Source organism: Parus major, chromosome 2 (genome assembly GCF_001522545.3).
Source record: "Parus major isolate Abel chromosome 2, Parus_major1.1, whole genome shotgun sequence".
Lineage (NCBI taxonomy): Eukaryota > Metazoa > Chordata > Aves > Passeriformes > Paridae > Parus > Parus major.
Window position 1 is genome coordinate 104,759,420 of NC_031769.1, and position 22,723 is coordinate 104,782,142.

General features: G+C 38.0%; 1 protein-coding gene across 4 annotated transcripts in view; it reads right to left on the bottom strand.

Annotated features, from left to right (window-relative positions):
- The window catches only part of TMEM241 (transmembrane protein 241), a 56,626-nt gene that overhangs the window by 31,872 nt on the left and 2,031 nt on the right, over positions 1-22,723 (bottom strand). For 2 of the 4 annotated variants that reach the window (XM_015619806.3, XM_015619802.3), the window contains exons 2-10: positions 21,057-21,103; positions 19,258-19,335; positions 14,311-14,392; positions 11,072-11,149; positions 9,673-9,698; positions 7,933-7,984; positions 6,747-6,795; positions 4,682-4,727; positions 3,650-3,685 (exon numbers count right to left, since the gene is read on the bottom strand). In XM_015619806.3, coding sequence (XP_015475292.1) covers positions 3,650-3,685; positions 4,682-4,727; positions 6,747-6,795; positions 7,933-7,984; positions 9,673-9,698; positions 11,072-11,149; positions 14,311-14,392; positions 19,258-19,335; positions 21,057-21,103 — 494 coding nt within the window. The remainder of the gene's footprint in view (positions 1-3,649; positions 3,686-4,681; positions 4,728-6,746; positions 6,796-7,932; positions 7,985-9,672; positions 9,699-11,071; positions 11,150-14,310; positions 14,393-19,257; positions 19,336-21,056; positions 21,104-22,723) is intronic. The other 2 variants (XM_015619803.3, XM_015619804.3) reach the window with 2 other exon arrangements.

A 22,723-nucleotide genomic window follows, 5' to 3' on the forward strand; every position in this document is an offset into this window, starting at 1 on the left:
AGTTAGAGTACAGAGAAATACAATACTGCAGTTTAAAAAAGGGGGTGGGATCCAGAGGATTGGAGGATTAGAGGCAGGATCTTGAAAGTACATTGAACGTCTCCTCTTCCTCCCTGCCCCAGATGCACAAGGGAAAGGGATGAACTGGATGAGGCTGGGCACTGAGAAGCAACATTACCCCTCCCTTCTCTGCATAGCACAGTTCTGCTTTCCCTCCTACACTTGTTCCTGGTCTGGCTCCCTTTTTAAAAGCCATTGAATAATCATGCTGGAAGTGATGAAGTGAGAAGAATGCCAGACTTTCAACATCAGCAAACATTTCTTCAGATCTGTTTGATTCTGGAAAGTTCCCATTCATGTACATTTACTTAGGGTGTGCTTTTCTCCCAAACTGTTCCAGATTTTAAAACAAGAAACAGTGCATGGTGTGTAAGGACAGCATATGTTAGCAGACTGCTCATTTCAGTTGCACTTCTGGAAGCATCCAACAGAGCTTTCTCTTTTATATAAATATATATATTTTTACTCTAACATATTGGTAGATTATAACATCCAGTAATTTGTGGCAGATCTTTTAATCTGCTCCATGCAGACAGTCTCTACACTCAGTAGTATACAACTGTGCTTTCATACTGAACTGAGAAACACTCTGAACGGCTTCTATTACAATAATCCTATGTTCTTTTCCTATGTATTAGAAAAATTTCTTCATTAAAAGGCTTTGGAATCAGGCATTATAATAGGTTTCACAGGGCAGTGTTTGAGCCACCATCCTTAGAGGTATTTAAGAGACATGTGGTACTTAGGAACCGAGGCTTAGTGGTGGGCTTGGTAGAGCTTGGTTAATGAATTCAATGACCTTAAGGGTCTTCTCCAAGCTAAAAGATTGGATGATTCTAAACTCTGTCTGTGCCCACACAGCTGCATGTCAGCTGTCTGATCTAGGTTAGAAATAAGGAGCTTTAAAGACCTATTGATAATAGTGTTAAGAGGAGAAAGTCACACTGATACCACACTATCTAGTTCCTTCATAAATCATAGAATCATACAATCATGCTTGTATAGACAAGACCTCTAGTACACATTAAACTGTCCTGTCCTCAAGGTGGAACTGGGATCTTGTCATGGCCAGAAGAGTCCTTGAGAAGGACTGAGAAGGGGAAGCAGCATATACCTTAACACCTTCCAAATCACAAAATTTAGTGCTGGGTGCTGTCTGGCAGAGATAATCCATGTTTACAGTAATTCTAACCCAGAGCTGCCTGTGAGGAGTTAGTGCTCATTCAGAGACCACTCCTTTTGTTAGTGATATTTAAAAGTAGTTTTGATTGTTTCCTACAGAAATTAAGTTTCTGCAGTAAAGCTGTGTGTACACAGCTCCACACAGCTCTCAAACACGCTGAACAGATTCATCCAGATTTGGGAAGCAGCAGTGATCTCTCAGATAACCACATGTGCAGAGGTCTCCCACAGAGACAAACCTGCCAGTGTGTCCTGCAGCAGAAGGATTTTAGTCCCATCAGACACCACATCATGGTGCCACACGAATGAGATCTCCTGCCAAATTTTACACCCTTTCAAACATCATTAGTTATTTTGACAAAACAAAACTCTAAAAGAATTCAGATGTCACTTATCCCATTGTCCATGGTGCTGCCTGTTTTCCCTAGCTAAGCTGAGATTCAAATGCTATAAATTGTGAGCTTTTCTAACACATAGAAGTATATATATGTATACAGATACATAAACATATAGATATGCACAGACCAAACCAAACAAATAAGTATCTAGTTTGCTACCTCCCTTAAGACAGCTGTTTTCCAACAAGTTTCTTTGCATCATCATCTTGTAAGCAATGCTGAACTTTAAGCCTCTTGCTGGGGGAAAACTTTGGAAGCTTTGATAACAAGTTTTTGCTTTCAAATAGATGCTGAAAATAGTGAATTTCCAATTTGCATAAATCCATTGTTGGATTGTTTGTTAGTGTGTTTTCTGTAAAAAGAACAGTTTAAAATATACACCATTGCACCTCACAGTTCCTTAGCAAGAAGTTTCTCCCTTTCAAAAGCTTCCAAAGAAATTATCATACTTTCCATGTAATGTGGGACTCCTGCTCTCTGCTGGACACAAGTTCACAGACTTCAAAGGAACAAGATCATGAACTAACAGAGAAGCACCCCAGCCCTGACTTTTCAATCAAAGCTGAAAAGTTAAGGCCTTCAGACAAAATCTGAATTTAAAGGTTCAGGCCTAGATGCAAATTTCAACTAAACTGACAACTGAGAGATAGTCAGGGAGCTGCCAAACAAAAAATTAATTGATTTTACTGCTTGGTTCATGATTTCCCTTCAACACAGAGAAGTAGCTAGATCTCATTCCAGACTTCATAGGTTATTTTTGCATGTGGCAGCATATTTGCAAATTCCATTACTAATTCTTCCAAAGTTTCAATAAGCACACCTACCTTCTTTATGCAAAATTGATTTGCTTCACATTTCATAGTAGATGGAAAACAACTGACTTAAACAAGAGCCTACTTCAAGCAAACTGATATCCAGATATTGTCCATTAATGGGACCCTGGTGAATCATAAAGGCAAAAGCAGAGGCCTGCATTACTTACTTATGGAAATAGGAGATTTGATTGAACTAAGATAGAAAGAGATACACAGTGTTATCATACTGATGATGCTCACAAGATAAATGGGAATTTAAAGGAAGCAACTGTCCTACACTGGTATACCTCTGTCAAGGATCTTTCATGTGGTCAGACAAGAGCATATATCCATCTAATCAAATAGACTACCCCAACTTCACTTTTGTTACACTTATTCCCAGCTTATGCTCTCTCTTTCATTCCTTCTGACCACAGAAGGAATTTCTTTGAATTTATTATTCATACTTCATCATATTCCCAAATGACTTTAGGTATGAATTGAAGAAGGGGCAAAATATATTAGGTGTGATTTCAGATGGAGAAGAATTGAATAAAGTCTCTAGATGCCTTACTTGAAATAAAGCCTCACAAAAACCCAGCAGAGGACATGTATGTCTCTGGACTGAATGTCCTGGTTTGTCATTCTTTGAAGACAGGACTGGATTTAAAAAAGCAGGGGAATCTGGTCAGTGACACAGACTCTTTCACCAGCTACAAAATAACAAGCCACTCTTATATCTCCAAATCAGAAAAACAACTGAAAATCAGAATTACTCAATCCCACTAACAGCACTCTGAACAATCAGTTACTGCTCATGTTCTCTGCACACAGTACTTTTGTAATCACTACCTCCTCTTCTGGCAATTTTGTACAAGTTTTATTTTCTGAAGTGGGGTATTGTCAGGGAGTAACTCTGTAAATATTATTTCTGGAAGGGATAGATCACTTCTAGTGCACATGGTGACTTAAAAATTCATAATTAACACCTTGTTACCTTCTCAGGTGTATATTGGCAAATCCATCTGCAACTGGAGCCAAAAAAATTAATCTGCTAAGCCATTCAATTTAGCACTGTTCTTTCAGTGAATGTCCTGCTGAATAAATACATTTAAGGAGTGGTAGCTGTCAGTTTCTTCAGCCAAGCATGGTTGAAAATAAAAACATATACCACATATAACCAGCTAAGGTGTATCAAAGACTTACTCATTTTACCTGAATACATAGTTGATGTACTGTTGGTCCAGATCACTGTGAGAAGAGGGAAAGAAAAATAAAGGGTTTTCTTAGCAATGCACTTCATTTGGTGTAATAGATCAGCATATTAACCAGTAATATATAGTAATGCTGTAATAGTACATTATATTAATTTATATAATATCTAATTAGGCTAGTATTGGGTAATACTTAATGTAATGATATAATGTATATAATTATATCATTACATTATATACATAATATAGTAACACAAACATAGTAATAATTTTATCAATGTTGATTATTTAATTTTTAATTAATTATCAGTTAACCAATATATATTAATTCACACAGGATCCACACATTATTTTGTTGTTACTGTCAGTAGGAGTTTCATTTAACATGAAGATAAAGTGAGACTGATTAAAATTGAGACCCTTTAACCAGGGATGGAAAATGGTTTTGAAATACATAAGCTTATCCAAGCATGTATATTATACATCATATGCAGTGTCAACATATCCATCCCCATCCATAAAGAAAACTGCAGATTACAGACACTGTGAACATGCAATGCCACCTGATTCCAAGAATTCTGTTGTGTGGTTGCAGTTCTAGCATGAACATGGGATTAGTGCAAGGTTTCAAGTTGTTTAAGGTACTCAGCCATTCCCATCCTATGGTAAGTCACCAGCTGCTGAAACTTCTGAGTGTGTGACAAAGGGAGATACTAACAGATTCAAACCATGCAGCTTTCCACTTGAACGCAGAAAAACATTTCCTCTTAACACCTGTACCAGTAATTAGGGGTTCTTTTTCCAGGACTGAGTCATCACCCTTGGGTAATACACTGTTTAAAACTAATTCAATGTTCCAGTTAGCAGTATAACTACCAATAACCACATGCTGTTGTTATCAACAATAAATAAGGCTCGTCTTGCAAGAGAAGTCATTAATAATTAACCAGGAGTGGCCCAGCTCCTGCTGATCATGCAGAGCTCCCTGCATCAGTCATCTCTCTTTATAAGAAGAATAAGAAAACACAATTACCTTAAAGATCCAGGTTTCCACAACTTGTGAAATACTTTGTAAGCCCCTGTAATTGAAATGACATGTGTAATTGCCATATCATGCAATCATTCTGACAAACAAGAGCTTGTTTGGCCGTGGTACTAGCCGACATGGAACCCCTCTGAATTACAGTTTAGCAACACAGCACAAAGGATTCCTAAACCATGAGTAAAATGAACCTATTGCTTCAAATTAATGGTTTTCAAGGTGCTATCAGCTCTGAGCACAGTGCTTTGTGGTTCTGCTAGTCCTTCTGAGGACAAGACATCTTCCAGCTCACAGCAAAAACAAAGGAGACTGTGTGTGTGCATGTGTGTATGGTCTTGTGTGTAAATGCACACAGAAAAGTGTCACAGGATGGGTTCTTCAGCCCACACCTTTTGGGGGTAAGTCCTATGATATATATGTTCATCTACATAGAGCTGTTTGCTCTAAGCCATTTTTCTTATTCAAAGTTCTCTAGTTCTCTCCACTCTAGGGTCTCCAGGTCCTTTACATTCTTGACCCACCAATCTACCTCTTGTTAGCTTCCATTTCTGCCCTGGCTAAAAACTTAAGCACTCAAGAAATGACACATCTTCAGGCTCTGTTTTTTCATACCCTTTCTTCAAGGCTTTGGGGTAATGTTTTTGATTCACAGAGAAAACCAGAAAATGGAAAGTAAATCCAGTAGAACACTATGAAACAGATGTTCTAAATTCTGCCTCCATTAGACAAGTTGAAGGGTAGAACACACATCCTTTCTGTAATGTTCTGTCTTGATTTACTATGCAGTAAGTTAGTTCATCTGTTTGCCCTTTCTCGTAGCACCTTCATTTCAGTTGATAGGAAATCTAATTACACAAATATCTCCCAACAGCCATATCAACAACTCTCAAAACCAAGAGAAATGGAAGGCAGCTATATTTTGAGCATAAACATTATGTTGACACTTCCCACACATTTCAGACACACAAAAGAAGCATTCTGAAGACTCTCTAAGCAATTTTCCACCTCCGTGACCAAGCACTGCTTTACAAAGGGGACCCATTGGCTTTGAGAAAGCAGGAACATCAGTCCTTACAGCAAACAAGAATTTGAAGTGGAAAATCCATAGCTTTTACTTTTATCTCAATGAGCAAATGTTTACCATATAATATTTCTCAAAAAAATCTCAAAACTATTTCTCATTTTTATGTTAACAACATTTCAGATGGGAATCTCTAGCCCTCCCTAGACAGGAATACATATAAACACATTACCTCTGCCCTAAAAATTTTACTGTATGAATAGAAGAAATAAAGAAAGAATCATCCCTAATCTGCAGACAAGACCTAACATACGAATGAGTCACTCACTCAGTATATAGGACAGATAAAAATCAAATACAAGTCCCTTATTATCCACAAAAATACTCCAAAAGACAAAAATCTCCTAGTTAAAAATTACTACTCTTGTTTTCTTCAGATTTTTTGGGCCTGACAGTTTCTAGCTTTTCAGGGAACAGCTACAATTTATCCAAATCAATGTTTGTCTGGAAAAAAAAAAGAAAAAAAGGAAACCTGATAGGTTATGCAACTCATTGTTAAAATTTTTTAAAAATGCATATGATTGCCTAAAAAACCCCAGCATTTCAACATCCTTCCTCTGGGACAAGAGTCCATGATATTTTAGTATGTTTTTGTCAGTTTTAAATAAAATCTTTGTGTGTAACAAAGCTCCAAGTACAAGTTATTGCTTGTTTTTTTCATGTTTCTTCTCCCCTCAGAAAGAAGTCTCTCTCAGTGGGCAACCATCAAAAAACAACCAGAAAAGCTTAGTGCTGATTAAAATTGTATGTGCATTTTCTCATCCCCTGTTAACAGACTGCAATATGCAGTTTGTTCTGTTGTTGTTTTCAACATAAAAGCTATAAAAAGAATGCACTTTCTTATATTTACTGATCTTCATTCTTTCCGAGTGTTTCTTACGTATAGAGTCTCAAATACCAGTAACTTCAAAATAAAGCCGGTTTCTCCAACACATTTACCCTTTGTAATTCTTTTTCTAGAAGAAAATTACTTACCAACACAGATCAAGTGAATTAGAGCCCATGAATATCCATTTGGATCAAACTGCAATAAAGAACGTCTACATAAATAAAAGCACGGTCATGTAAATATACATATTGCAATTTCCCTGCAGTTAGCTTTGCAAAGCAAGTCCAGCAGAGTGGGAGCTGTGCTACAAAGAAAGGGAAGATGACTAAAGAAGACTAGGAAGACTGAAATTCTTCCTGTCACACTCAGAAACCTGGCATATGCCAATTATGCAGGCTCTCAGCTCATCTCAGCAAGGATAATTCTATTTCAGAAATGTACAGCAATTTAAGCAGTCTGAGCATATGGAGCCCAGACTATTTAGTCGTGTATTGGCAATCAGGGACAGGTAAGGCAAGCAGAGGACCATCACAAAGGTTTTTGTCTTGTCTCCTGTCCCCTCTGAGCCTCTGCAGCCACTGAACAGTCTCTACCCAAGGCTTCAACTAAACAGAGTATCCAAGAGAGCTTCAAATGGACATTTGTCTTAGCAAAGCAGGCCCTCCTCACAGTCAGTAGGGAAAATCAAACATTTTTGAGAGGAATTCATCTGGCATATTTTAGGTGTCTGCTTTCAGGTGAGGTGAATTATGTACCAAGAGATCGTGCTCTGCACTGTGGACTATGAAGAGAGCTAGTGCAGGTGCAATATTTCCAATAGCCACATTTCATCAGATTTATCCAGACAACTTCCAGACTCGTCTGACTTCAGAGGTATGTAAAGCAAGGAAGCAGCTTTCCTAAGTTTCCAAAAGAGAATCTCCAATGAATAGATCTTTGCTAGATGGAGCAGTCTCTGGAGATACCTCCTTTCTTTCTCAGGTAGCTACAGAAAGTGTGTACAGTGAATACAAAACTAATTCAGGATCTTCCTGAAAATACACACAATTAATTCAAACCTAAGCAATTTGATGTAAGCCCTATTAAGAAGCAAAATTGTGGTTTCCTCAGCCAACACCTTCTCCAAAGAGCTGTATGTCCACACTGCTCAGAGGTTTTACCATGATGCAAACAGAGTAAACCTAGCAAGACTACAACACAGCAAGAAGAAAAATTTACAATTGCATTACAGGAATCCTACTGTAGTTTACCAGTAAAGCTTCATCCCTCATATGCTAACACTATGTCAAGCATCAAGACCTGGCTAGAGCTGCTTTGCAAAACAGAGCTCACCTGTGTGTCACACAAAGGAAGGCACACTGCTGCTGCCAGGAGGAACAGCACACTGTGGAGAAGAGAAAGAAAAAAAACCTGGAAGACCAAAAGCTTTCAACCTGGATTAGTACACAGAGCAAAACAAAGGCAATTCTAGTCAGTTTTACACTGACCCTTCACTTGTTTAATTTTCTTATTCCATATTTAAAAAGTAGTTTCTGCCACCGAAAGTTTTACATCATGCATTCTTCACAACTTGTACACAACAAAGTTTTATGAGAAGAAGCACAAAACACCTCAGAAGTGATAAAACCAAGGTTTTTTTGGTAGAGAATATTTTTCTTCATTAGCCATCTGGCTTCCCTAGGTTTTTTCAGAAAGCCAAAATCAGCCAATTTCTGACTGAATGGCTACCAAAAACTTCTTTCATTAAGATGAATTGCTTGTTAGAAGAATTCCAGCAGACATGACTCCATTACAAATGACATTGTTACTTCAGAGCACAGGGCAAGGTGGAAGTGACTGGTTTTATACTGGAAATGTCTAAAGAGCACAAGTCCTCTCCTAGAATTAGGCTAAATAAATTCTTTACCTGTGGCTGAATCAGGATTTCTTCAAGCTACATAGAGTACACTGATAAGGAATTTCTGTGGACTGTCATTATTAATATTAACATACATTTTTTTCACCTTATTTTCCTACTCTTTAAGGGCATGGGAAAAGACAGAATATAGATTATTTAAAAAATTGTATCCTTGACAATAATCCAGTGGTGAAGACAAGGCCACAGTAAGTCAGATAATGGAAACAACAGGAAGAAATTAGGAAGATAATGCCTCTAAGTACACTAAATAATAACCCAACATTATCCATTGTTAAGTACAGCTAAAAGATTACAGGATGTGGAGGGCAGTAAATATCCATTCTTCAAGGGACGTGGGGCCACAGAATCAAACTTTAAACACATGACTGGCTGACTTTTGTTTGTCCCTTTCCATCTCCTTTTTGGAGCCTAAGCAACCAGGGCAAACAAGGGTTGGTAGTTGTGCAGCTTAATATAACAAAATCACAGAATCATGAAGATTGGAAGAGACCTTCAAGATAATTTGTCCAACCTTCAACCCAGCACCACCATAATCACCCTAAATCATATCCACAAGTGCCACATCCAAACAACTCTTGAGCACTTCCAGAGATAGTGACTTCACCACCGCCCTGGGCAATTTATTCCAGTGCCAAACAACTCATGTAGTGAATTCTTTTTTTTTCTTCTAATATCTAATCTGAACCTCCCCAGTGCAATTAAAGGCCACTTCCTCTTGTCCCTTCACTTGAGATACAGGAGAAGAGACTGACCCCCACCTCACTATGAATGATTCTAGCAGAGATGGATCTCATTTACCTTTCATTTCTAGGGAAGGGAATTTTTAGCTACTTTCTAACACATTAATTATTTTTCTCTTACTGTTTATGATTACCCTCTGGATCTCCAAACCTTCCAAACCTTTCCAAATGCATTGTTATGGGTACTGTTTTTTCATTAACCTAATTTTTGTAAGGAGAAAAAACATATCAAACTATTCAAGCAATTGTTAAAAAAAATAAAAATAATTACTCCTATGTTGCAATTTAGGCTCACCGCCCACAGGAATGTGCCTTACATTCTTCATTGTTTTGGTGTGACATTATCTGAAGCAAATATAGAAGCTGGAGCCAAAACAAGTCTGAATCTGGATCTGAGTAGTTTTAAAAGCTTACCTACAGACTTTCAGATGAGAGATCTGCTGTAAAAGAGAAAGGATGATTAAAACATTAAAATTTAATGATAAAAATGGTAAAATAGTATTTTCACCTTCCAAAAAACTGGAAAGTGATGACAGCTGATTTTACCGCACCACACACATTTAAACATCAACAAGCAACATTCAAAATTTGAGCATTGCTTAGCAAATTAAATTTGATAAAGAAGAATTAGGATTATGGATCAGGCTACTTCACCTTGATTTATATTTTCAGATTACTTACCAGCAAATAAACCTAAAACCAGACATGAACTTCATACCTCCTCCTCAAACTTGATTTGAATTATACCAAAACTTTGTAACATATGTACTCAAATATTGAGTTTTCCTAACTGGGTATTACCTCATACAAATCAGTCTTGATCTAAACTCATCAAATTTTCCCAATTCTTTGATATGAAATTATTCCTGAGAAGCCTTCAGTTAGGCCTGTGTTTGTATTATCCTTGTCTGTACTGCTTTTGTTTTTAAATAGAAGAGTCATGAGCTTGTGACATAGAAGGAAAATATTAAACACTTTGAAAGGGACACTAATCAGAGGACAATGACACAGAGACATGCCATGGTACACACAGCTACGTTCCTTAGGCATAGCCTTAGTGATCTCTTCTGTTTGTTAGACGAAGTAAACACTCATTTATCTAACTTCTATACAGAAAACAGCTATAATGAATGGAAGATGCCTTTCACAGCAAGCCAGAGGCCACTGTAGAAACAACTTTATGATGAATGATTTCCCAGTGTTAATTCACACAGAAACTCTGTAGTCAGTTAGAAAAAACATTTCAAAAAAGACTAAAAAGAAGTCTTCCCAATGCAGTTTGTGAGAAAAAAACCACACAGCTATTATGAAAGAGTACAGGAGTTAGTCTCCTGACTTTCATAGGGGCAGAATCTCAAGTATTCAAAACAAATTCAAAAATGCATCGTTCTTCCTGCATTTTATGTGGAGATGTGACCTATCTGTAACCATACAATACTTGAGATTTGTTATACTGATTAGATCTAAGGACATAGTCCTCATTCCTCTCAGCTCAAACAATGAGATTTTTATGTGGGACATGAGAGAGAGGGAATATTTATTTTCAAAAGCAAAAACCAAGCAGGACCAAGCCAGTCTCTCAAAATACAGATCAGGCTGGTGATATGATATTTTCACCAGCTAAAGGGGAAAAGGAAACATCAGTATAGATACTTGTCAACAGCAAGAAGCCCTCTCTGGGTCTCTTTAGTGAATAGCTATTACAGTGAGTCTAGAAAAGTGCATGGCACTAATGCCTGTATTAAGAGAAGTTAGGTATCTTGTTCTGGTGCAGTTCTATCACAGGATTTACCTTGACTAATAGATCAATTACCTCTTTCTGCACAAACTTCTGGAACCCACAGGTTATGACTTCCGCCGCGTTGTGCACAGTGAGGAACACTGGGATTGGCTGCCATGGGGAGAGAACATAAGTGCCCAAATCAACCCAGAGCAGTCACACACATAGCAAGGGACACTCCTCCTAGAGACAGCTGTCCCACATGTCTGTGGCTTGGGGCATTGCTTTTGAAGCTGTAAACCCACGCCACATCACCTAAAAGAGACTTAACATATCCCAATCACTAGCACATGGGCACAGGCATCTTTAAATGCAGACCCTGCTGCAGACCTGCTTGCTGTGTCTCCCACTGCTGAGTGCTCAGTCTGTTTGTACCCAGCTACCACAGTGAGATTTGCTCCAGGTTTTGATTTGCCTCTAGTTTTCCCTCTCTGGTCTAGGATCTTCAGCCTCCACGGTAAACAGTTCTCATTTGTTGTCCCATCTCTGTCTGCTGGTACTAAGAATACAGTGTGACTCCTAGCAACAGGATTGTAGGCAAGATGATTTTAGGTGATTGCTTTCAGTTACTGGTAGGAAGAGCTGCCCAAAATTAGGATAGAAATGCAATAATTCATACACAAATGATGTTGAAATTATACCCACTCAGGTATCTGGACACCATCCCAACATGAAATCATTAAGAAACAAACCCCAGTGATAACAATAATGAATCAAGCACCCACTGCCCCAGGCAAAACCAGCCAGAATTAGTGGCTGATAATACTTCCTCCAAATCAGATCCATAGTCTCCCAGACAGCTGAAACAGAAGCAATTCTTTGCTCTGATTAAGATAATCTAAAGACTAAACCATTTTAGGAAGCAATATTTCCCCACTTGTGTAAGGTATTTAAATCACAGTAGCAGAGAATGAATTAATTTCTCAGTGATGTCCAAACTTTTAAGTATCAGGTGATAAAAGCAACAAATATCTCTCAAATGTGACTTTGCATATTTTCTGTAATTTTCTTTTCTTTAACATAAAGCCAGATGAACACTGCTCATTAAACATTTTAAGTCACAATGACAAGTGGGGCGGATCCATAGCCACAACAGTTGCATCAGAATAAGAACGGAAATCACACAAACACAAGTGGCATAAAGTTGTTGGACCCAGCTTCACTAGTACTGAAAACCAATTCTCAACCCTGTTGCTGGATAACTGAGAAAATAAACCCAGAAGTATTTAACATAAAAGTACTCTGAGCTTGACAGAAATACCCATAAACAAGGAAAGTTGACAGCAGAATTTACATTCTTCCCTTTGTGAAAGCAAATTTGTTGGGTTTTTCTTTCCTCCCTTCTGCTTTTGGCTCTTCCAAATGTGTTTTAGAGCCAACAATGGCTCCAGTTTGCCTAGCCCAGTTAACCTTCTCCATATGTCTATTGCTTTTGATGCAAGTATTTCTTAAATATGTGAGTGGGCTTAATGATTATGAAAAGAAAGGTTTACTGGTTGGGAAAGCAGGGCGAATATACTCTGCAAAAATCTCCCCTCGTGGCTCTGCATACTTCTTTTAATCATCACAGTCCAGAGCTAAGCAGTCCTCCTCCAGTTCTAGCCCTGAATTCTTGGTCTGGGGAGATTGCCAGCTCCTCTAGGAAGAGGCACAAACAGAGATTAAAGTTGTAGCTTTGCCAGTATACAGGAGTGTTTGAAAGTGGGTCCCCTTGGATTTGATAATAAAAGTACACATAATTTCTGCTTTAGGAATAAACCCACTTAATTAAAATATGCTGTTGAGATGAGCCAATTCAGCTATGAGTTTGGGAGTTCTCACTGTGCCATAAAATTGTTGTATACAGTTATTGTGAGTAAAGCTTCTATGGAGGGTTGAATTTAGCTCCACTACAAGGCAGCACATAATTATGGCCTAAGAGTGCTTGTCCTTTTGTTTTGCCTTGTAAAATGGCCACAGAATTAGATCTCTAAATCCCCGTTCATGTACAACAAAAGCCATTAAGAAATGTGAGATGCACCTTAAGGAAGGCTTGGGATACAAATCAAAACCCTTCGCAGCCCTTCTGCCTCTCCAGTGCTGTTCAATCATGAATGACCAGAGAAGGAACAGGAGGTAAATACAGTAACTTTCAGGATGACCAGGCAGTAAGTAGAAACAACAGAAAGAATGTGATTCTTACCTCCTCCACCACCCAGGTGAGCAAGCAGAAAAGATGCTGCTGCCAAAGCTTTATTGGTGCTTCCAGACAGGGCTTTCCTTAGGGAACTTTGCTTACCTTACACCAAACAAGCCTCATGTAACTTCCTTTGACAAGGAACCAAGAGGAAGCAAATGCAATCATCCTGAGACAGAACTAATCTGAGAGCATGGGGCTTCTGAGCACATGCCTGTGCTTTCCCAAGATTATTTGGGTCCAAGATAGGCCCCCCAAACCTTGCTTACAAGGACAGAGACCTCCTGTTCTTTTCTGCTCTCTCTACTTGGATTTTCAAGGGATCACTACAATCAGAATCTGGTAAAAACAGTCCCTTTTGATCCTCCTTGGGGCTGAGGAGGTAACAGGAGCAAGCTGGCTCTGGAGTTTCATTAAGATGTATTGACAGAATGCAGAAGGGAAATAGTGCAGGATCTGAACTTACAGACCGAATGACAGCATCAAAACATTGTTATTTAAAATTCCACCAATTTATTTTATTTTTTTTAAGGAAGACTGTATAATTTAAGCATAAAGCATTCAAGTTTCATGAAAGCAGATTTGACATTCTGAAAACATTTGGTAAGTTACTGTGATGTAAATGAATCATAAAATGGAGTAATCTAGCCTTTCCCATAATCTCTTTCCAAGTTTCTATTTATTTTTTCAAATTCTGCAAAGAATCAAAACCTTCTTGCTGAAATGGTCTTCATCAATTTCTTGGAAGGATTTCCCACAGATCCCACAACCCCATTCCGTCTATTGCAAAGTTACAGCTACTGATTTCTTCAGCTTCTTCCCTACTTGTACAGTTCAGACCACTGAGGATCTGCTAAGCAAAACACTCAGAGATCCATTTCTCCCTACTCTAGAGAGATGCTGCGTGCTTCAGACTGTCACAGAGATGCTTTTTGATACTTAGTAGGATTGGACCGCTGCATTAACAATGGATCTATTATTTAAACCTCTCCTCCCTCAACCCAGGAACAACATTAAACACCATGTATGAAGGGAATGCTCTTTTTTTACAAAGTAGAGGTAATAAAGAACTGACTTCTACTTGTTCATTTCTTACCAATCTAGACAGTGCCCTGGAGCCAGCATAAATAGTGCCCACAAAAAGTACTGATGCAGGAAGCCATGACAGAATTTCAGACCTGTGAAAACAATTAAAATCCCATTGTTTCACCACATTCAGTTTACATACAGAAAGTTGCTTGAAAGGAATATGATAATATATATACATGTACATTAATTCCAGACATGTGCATATTAAAGTCAGTATCTGATTGTTCAGTATTTCTCCCATTTACTAAGGAATCCAAGTCAGAAATTTTGTTTTGTCTAATCCAAGTGAGGAACTAACTGCAGATATATTTTCTTTGTTTTATTCTTTCCCTGGCTCTTCTCCCTCCAAAATCATATTTTTTTTTATCTCCCTTAGAAATTACTCCCATTATTATTAAAGAAGAGATATTTCAACTAGTTTCCTTGATGTTCTGTAAAAGGAATGAAACCTGACAAATGAAGGCATAAAATGGCTCACTTGCACAGACAGCACACATTTTCACTATGTACAAATACACTTGGCCACCCACACATTCATTTCTCAGCCAGATTTACAAAGAGATTCTTCCTAAAGATCAGATTGTCTCTGTGGAAGCCTATCTCTTGAGATTTCCTAATGATATTCCTTTGACTAAGCCAAACTCCTAGAGGCAGTTTGACAACTAATGGAGGAATGAAGTCATCAGATTGATCAGATTAATTTTTTTTTTAGCCATGGTTACTGCAGTAGGGTCAGGTTTCAGTTCTGAGAAGGGGCTTCAGAACTTGCACTTTTTCTGGTTTTGATCTTGTTACCTAAAGGAAGAAAGGGATCAGGTAGGTGGTAAATTTCAGAGAGAATAATGTAAGATTTTGGGCAAGAAAAGAAAGGAATAGCCACGAGGTAAAGGCCTGAATCAAGGGCTTCCCAGGACTGAAGACATGGCTCCCCCATTCACTCTTCCCAAGCTTTGAATTAAAGTGGAGAAAACATTAGTGGGCAGTGCAAAACAAAACCATACTGCTTCTAGTTCCTTAGTTTGCATCACACTTCCAATTAACATGTAAGACATGGAATGTAATTATAGATACTGGTAGATTACCACACGTCACGGAACACAAGAAAGCAGACCACTAAACAACAAAATCAGAACAGTATGAAGGAAGATAAAACATGTGCAAAGATTCATGTAATCACAGACAAGGGAAAAACCATAAATGTCACTTTTCCTCTATCATATGTATATAATTTTCCAAGGTAATCAAAATCCCAGGGTCACAAAAATAATCTTTAGATTTTTTCACTGGCATAAATATTTGTTCTGGGTTTTCTTGACTAGCCACCATAAATTTTTATAAAAACACTGTTTCTTTTGAGGTTATTGACTTCAACTGGAATTTCATCAAGACCAAGATCTAATACTGTCATACCTCATTACCAATGAATTCACATCAGACACCAACAAAAATACTACCGCACTATTGGAACAACAACAAATTGAAGAAAGGGGAAGGGAAGAAAAGAAAGTGGGTCTGGGAAGATAAAAGGAACACACGATGAAAACCAAATTTTCATTTAGAACATAAGAAAATCACTCTTTCATGTTCCCCACAACTAAATTGTAGGAATCCCAAATATGTCTTCATTTCTAATGCAATTCTGTGAACTGCAATGGAAAAGGACTTCAGATGCTTTTTCCATGATGTAAGGGTAGAATTTTATGCTGCCAAGTGGGAATTTCAGGACTGAAAAAGAATGCACGGATGCTTGATGTAACGTGTCAGCATCAACAATCTGTCTTGTATGTAAACCAATTAGCAGCTTCTCATGTTGGCAATACAGTGATGTACATGCAAAATAGAAAAAGAACTGATGAGTTTGTGCTTGTTGTAGGGCTAAATCCAAATCCCATGATAGGCAATCAACACTTAAAAAAAGGCTCTGAGATGCTGCTTAGAGCTACAGCACATTAGCTGTGGGTGAAATGCAGCATTATAAGAAATGCCAATCATTGAAGACTTATGTTCCTATAAGGGTTAGGCAGAAGCTGGGCAGCAGACTGGAAGCATTATACAGATGCTGTATGTTCCTCTGTGCTCCACAGAGCCCTTGTTTTGGATAAAAGCTTTGCAGACAGTCAACATTTGCTATTTAAAAGCAATGATAGAGAGTTTCTTACAGTATGTATTGGGGGGAAACAGAGTCAAAGCAGGTTAGCCATAAAACCTGAGTGAGATTATTCAGAATATTACATTTTTATTTGGTCTTATAGTGAGGTTAGTATTCTGGACTTTAGACAAAAGACAATGATATCTATGTAATAATTCAATTCAGCTGAGACACTTTGGGATAACATGAACAGGCTCAGCAAGATCAGTCCAAGTGACAGAATAATTGATACTTTGTGGACATAAATAAAAAAATGGATGGCTGAAGACTGGCTATGATATTCCTAAGGATTCTACACATAGACAAAATGCCCCCCTCAAACCAAAAGAGATTCAGAGACAGATATTTTGTAAGAGGGGATGGAAATGTCCATATCCCAATGGTAACATTAAAATCACCTTTGCACATTGTGTTTATTTGTTTGCTTGTTTGTTTGCTGGTGAGTTTTTTGGTTGGTAGTGCTTTGGATGTTCAGAGGTTTCCATGTTTGAGTTTTCAGGCTGTTTTTTTGTTTTGGCTTTGATTTGGCTTTTTTAATACAGAAGATAAATGTTACAAATCCACCTCTGCAAAGCATTAAAGCATGTACCTAACCATTGTGAAGAAAGGCAGGTTTAAACTCATGCTTAAATGGCTGGATGAATTATAGCCAAAGCATGTCAATTAATTCTGGTTGTTCCATTCAGTCTATTGTAGAACAGGTATTCTGTATTAACTAAGTTAATGAAGAGGTTTCTTAAGAGGGATTTGAACCCCTTTCCCTACAGTGTGCTGACATCTAGTGGCCTCAAGTCTCCAGGGTCAAAATATGAACTAATTTTTCATCCTAGCCTTTCTTAGATAAAAACAACCTCTTCAACATCAGCGAGTGGTTCTTGTCCTCTATTTTCTTCAATATCTTCCCAGGTTTTGAAAAGACAAAAGTCTTTTCCAAACAGGAGAAAAAAAGATTCAACTTCTTCAATTTCATTATTTGAAGCAGAAGTAATCATTAGTGATGAAAAGCTGAACTATAAAAGGACATTACTGATGGCTGCATTCTTGTAGACTGTTTTGTGAAGACAAAATCTGCATTAAAAATATAAATTTGATAATAATATATGTATGTATCAGTAACTGCTAGTAAAGCAAGGTTTGGACCCTAATCCTGTCTCTGCCAAAGTCATTGTCAGCTTTTAACATATCCTCAGTTTATTGCAGCTATAAAATAGGAAACTGAATTCTGTTTTCGTTTACAATCTCACTTATATTTCCGTGGTGATGTAATTGCTTGTATGGACCTGAAAACAGAAGACAGCCTGTTTTTTCCTGACATATTCAGAGGACTTCATTCCAAGTAAGGAGATTCAATTTTTCAAGCCAACTGTTTGAAACTCAAACAGAAATTTCATCAGTTGTCAATTGCTAATAGAGAGAGGCATCCTGGCCTGTGTCAGGAATAGTGTGGCCAGCAGGAGCAGGGAGGTCATTCTCCCCCTGTGCTCAGCACTGGTGAGGCCACACCTGGAGTTCTGTGTCCAGTTCTGGGCCCTCAGTTTAGGAAGGACATTGAGACACTTGAACACGTCCAGAGGAGGCAATAAGGATGGTGAGGGGCTTGGAACACAAGCCCTGTGAGGAATGGCTGAGGGAGCTGGGATTGTTTAGCCTGGAGAAAAGGAGACTCAGAGGTGACCTTATCACTCTCTACAACTCCCTGAAAGGTGGCTGTAGTCAGGTGGGGTCAGTCTCTTTCTGCAGGCAGCAATGGACAGAACGAGAGGACACAGTCTCAAGCTGTGCCAAGGGAAATATAGGCTGGATATTAGGAAAATATTTTTAATGAAAGAGTGATAAAGTACTGGAATGATCTATCTGAGGAGGTGGTGGAGTCACCATCCCTGGATGTGTTTAAAAAAAGACTGGATATGACACTCAGTACCATGATCTAGTTGAGGTGCTAGGACATGGGTTGGACTCAATGATCTTGAAGGTCTCTTCCAGCCTAGTCATTCTGTGAATTCTGTGAATTCTGAGAGTCACTGAGAAAAAGTTACATTAAAAGGGATGTCTGGCAGTCATGTAGTCCAAACGCTCCCAGCTTCAGTCAAGTCACATTACTCAGGCTGTTTCCCAGGAAGGTTTTTAGTATCTCCTGAGAAGAAGATCCAATGATTGCTGTGGGCATACATCTTCTAAATGATACTATTTTGCACAAAGATGCTGCATTCCATACTGCAGAATGAATCCACCTGAGCAGAGTACAGCATGACTACTCTTCTGAATTGTGATGTTACACTCAGTTTAAGCAGATGATCTTTGTTTACAAAGCACCATTTAATTTGGAGTTTTATTGTTAACATCAGTTAGGAAAAGGCAAATGATCCCCATTTATGAGACACAGCTCTCAGAAAAAAGGCAGATCACTTTTGTAGACTTCACAGCCCTGAGGGTTTTGCAGAAGGTTGTGTTAATGCTTTTAACTAACATTACCAAGGTTTCTCTTACAACACTAAGAAGCAATCCAGGGAAGGTATATGGAGAGATATTTGGATAAGACATCCTTATTGTTTTCACTAAGGGCTTTTTGTCTTACAAGGTTAAATTTAATCCACTTTATATCAGTAGTTGGTTTAAGTGTGTGTCATTGAACATTCATTTAACTAAAATGTGAGTTCTCTTCTACATCTCTGAAGCAGAACACCCACACCCCCACACAATCAAACTCTATTTTAGCCAGTTAGTAACATCCATGACCAACTTAACTATATTGTAATCCAGCTACAGAAAATAAGTGTTTGGCAGATACAAAAAACCCTACAGTACCTTGAACACAGGTTTATCTCCACCCAGCCCAGCTTCCAGGAGATGTGAAGCAGAAGTCCACCCACCAGTGTTTGCCACCTGAAATAGAACAACACTAGGAAGTAATATGTGAGGCCTAGGGAATATGTGCAGATAACTTAGAATAAGTAACAAGTAATGCACACTGATTTCTTTTACACTTTAAAATGAGTTATCAGCTTTCTTCTCCTTAAGCTAGTGGTTTTCAGAGAGGTGTTCCACGTTTCTTGGGTGAAAATCCTTGAACATCTAGCACAGTTCAGACAAAGATATTGTATTACAATGTTAAATGACATTAATATCCATAACAGGTCTAGAAGTGGGCTTATGTATCATTCCCATTCATTGCAATGTATTAAGCAATTATTAAAATCTTTCTCACACATACATAAATAAATATTCACTCTATGCAGTACTAGCGCAGTTGGACACTGTCAGAGAAGAGTGAGCTCATTTTCCACATGGATGTGGTAAATATTCAATGCTACTGTCACAGCTCACTTCACTTTTTTTTGGATGAAGTGCATATGAGAGGTTAAAAGGCAGGTTTCCCTGACATTTGTTGCAGGTTTGACTATGCTCTATCCAAGCCAGTGGTGAAATCCCATCAACTTTATTGTGAAGAGCTTCCTCTTGTCTCAGATTTTAAGGACAATAGTTTGTGGCAGTTTCAGATGCTTAAGACTATGCAGAATAGTCTTAGATTATACAGGGAACCAAACCAAGTTCCAATGAACAGTGACAGCATGAACTGAGAATTACATTGCTTTCCTCTTTGCTCATCTATCATATGAAAATGAAAGTGCATCTGAACCACTTAAAAAAATTCAAGGAAAGGTCAGTTTTAAAAGCCAGAACTTATGGAAAAATATAAAGATGCTGAAATGCATTTTCAAATAATAGAAAAAGGAAATAACTGTTGTAAAACAGATGCTGTAAGGCAGTTGCTTGCCACTGAAATACGCTTTTCTGTTCATTTACCATGTCTAGTTTACACAAATCACTCAAAGCCCTCTCCCCATATGACAAAAGCCTTCTGCAAGAGACAGTCTCTGTGTGTGTGCCGAAACTGAAGAAAGTATCCACTGCATATCTAATTGAGCTGAATACATTGGAAGTGGAGATTCCCAAGGCAATTATTCCTAGAGTTGATTGCAGTCCTGAGACTGCAAGTCAGGCAAAAATGTAAGCCATGCTAAGCAGCAGAAAAGTAAGTAAAGACACCCAGTGTCTTAACATAATCTCAAAACTGGAGGAAATCTTGGCTCTAAGAGGCCAGATTTTCACTAAATGTCTCATCAACAGCATTGATGATATATAGGACGCTTATCAAAACATTAAATTTCTCATTACAGTCATTAAAATATAATAGTGACTTGTGATGCAGACTTATAAACAAGGCTAAGCATGAAAAAAACATGGTATTTGTGAATGCCTAAAGATGGGTTTAAGGTTGCTCTTCTCTAGCACAGCAAAAGAATGTACCATAACTACACATTTTCCACATTTTATTGTACTGTAATTGCTGTTTTTCTATGCTGAAGCTTAAGACTTTAAGGAAAATGAGAAATTATGGACTCTATATATCTCAATTACATCACCTGAATGATGTTTAAAAATTAACCAAGACACATTAATGAATGCTTTATTAAAGCTTCATGAAGCATGTTCTCTAGACAGCAAAAGTCAATAATGACAAGAGGTAGTAAAGTTAGCTTCAGCACGGAACAACAAGATGTTAAAGTCATTTTTTAAACAACAATTCTTAAAACCATACTTACCCTTGAAAAAGGGTAGGGTAGGTAAATTGCAGGACAGACAGGACATACTGGAAAACAAATAGCAAATTACTGGACATCAAACACCTACAGTTTACAATATTAACAAAGAATCACAAGAAACAAAACATACACAAAAAGTTTTCATTTTGCTTTAGTTTGGTAGAAAAGCAAAAAAAAATGTTTAATTATTTCACCAGTTTTGTGTATTTCCTCCCCCTTCCCTCATCAGGCTGCACTATGATACCTGAAATCCTTTATAGGCCTCAATCTTGATGAACAGCATCTGGGCTAAGTTCCACTTAAGCTTATCAGAAACACTGTCTGCTCTAAGAAACTTAATGCTGTCCAGTGAGTTCCTGCTTTGTAACAGCCTTGGAGACTTATTTTTCTTGCCTGTGTAATAACCCAAGTGGAACAACATTTTTGTTATTGAACTTTCTTTGAAAGTTACCAACCCACATTGAGGCCAGGAAGGAAAATTACTTTGTCTAAACCCAACTCTCTTGTTTTTCTATAAACAGCAGTCCTGAGTGAGACCCTTTGAGTTCTCCTGGATCACAGCAGGATGCAACCAGCAACCTCTCTCTGCGTGGGACACATCTCAGAGCCAGCAAACTCTGAAGTTCACTACACTTGGAAGATCTCTGAAGGATGGTGATGAATCCTGGTCTGATACTATCCACTCAAGACTCAACTGTTTGCCCATGAAGAAAGTGCAAAGACATTCAAAGTGAGAGTACTTCACTGAATGTGAGAGAAATTTTTCCTTGGGATACCTTTAGAGATGTTCCTTTACATCTGAGTGTGTGTGAAGTAGATGTGCTGTAGCAAATTCATAATAAGTATTGCTCTCTTTGATTCTTAAGTATATTAGGTTTGTAAGTAAGATAGGCCTGTGAATCACTGTCATGCCTATATTAAATTCTGTATTAATCTTTTGTTAAATTGTTTAAATTAAACTTTTGATTAAGAGCTGCTATGTTTAAGTGCTATTAAAACCTTTAGACTAAACCATTGATCAAATCTGGGGTTAAGTTTGGCAAGCGGGTCCACTATGAATGCTGTGACTCAGTGTGAGTGTCTTACTCCCTTTTATCCTTACCTTTTCCTGTTCTTACTTCCATGTAGATAATTTTAGGTTGATTGATTTTTAGATTGATGGATTTTAGTCCGATTTTTCTCTGTCTGCTTTAACCATTGAATAAAGATGTTGTAGATGTAATGATGTAGTGTTGTAGTAATGTAATAATGATCTAATGATGTAATAATGTAGTAATTGATGGCAGCAGAGTGAACCTCACCAACAAACTTTATCACAATTTCACCTTAATATTAAATCTGCTTTTGCCCATCCCTTTGCTGGTGTTTCTCTGAGTAACCTAAACCACTCATTCAGGACACTTCCCACACCAGAACTGCTAGATGCTGCTTCAGTTGCTGTGGAAGGTAACAGACACTAAAGTACATGAGTGGAGTGAAGCATGGAGTGGACACACTGAACAATGGAGAAGGCTGTCACCTGAATTGTTCCTTCACTTTCTGAACACATTCCATACATCACACTGAATGGAAAAGGATTAAAAGGAACAAAAAGCCATAAGCACCAGTTAGTTAGAATTGTATTGTACCAAAAAGGCGATCTTTGGCAGAACCAAGAGCAGTAATCT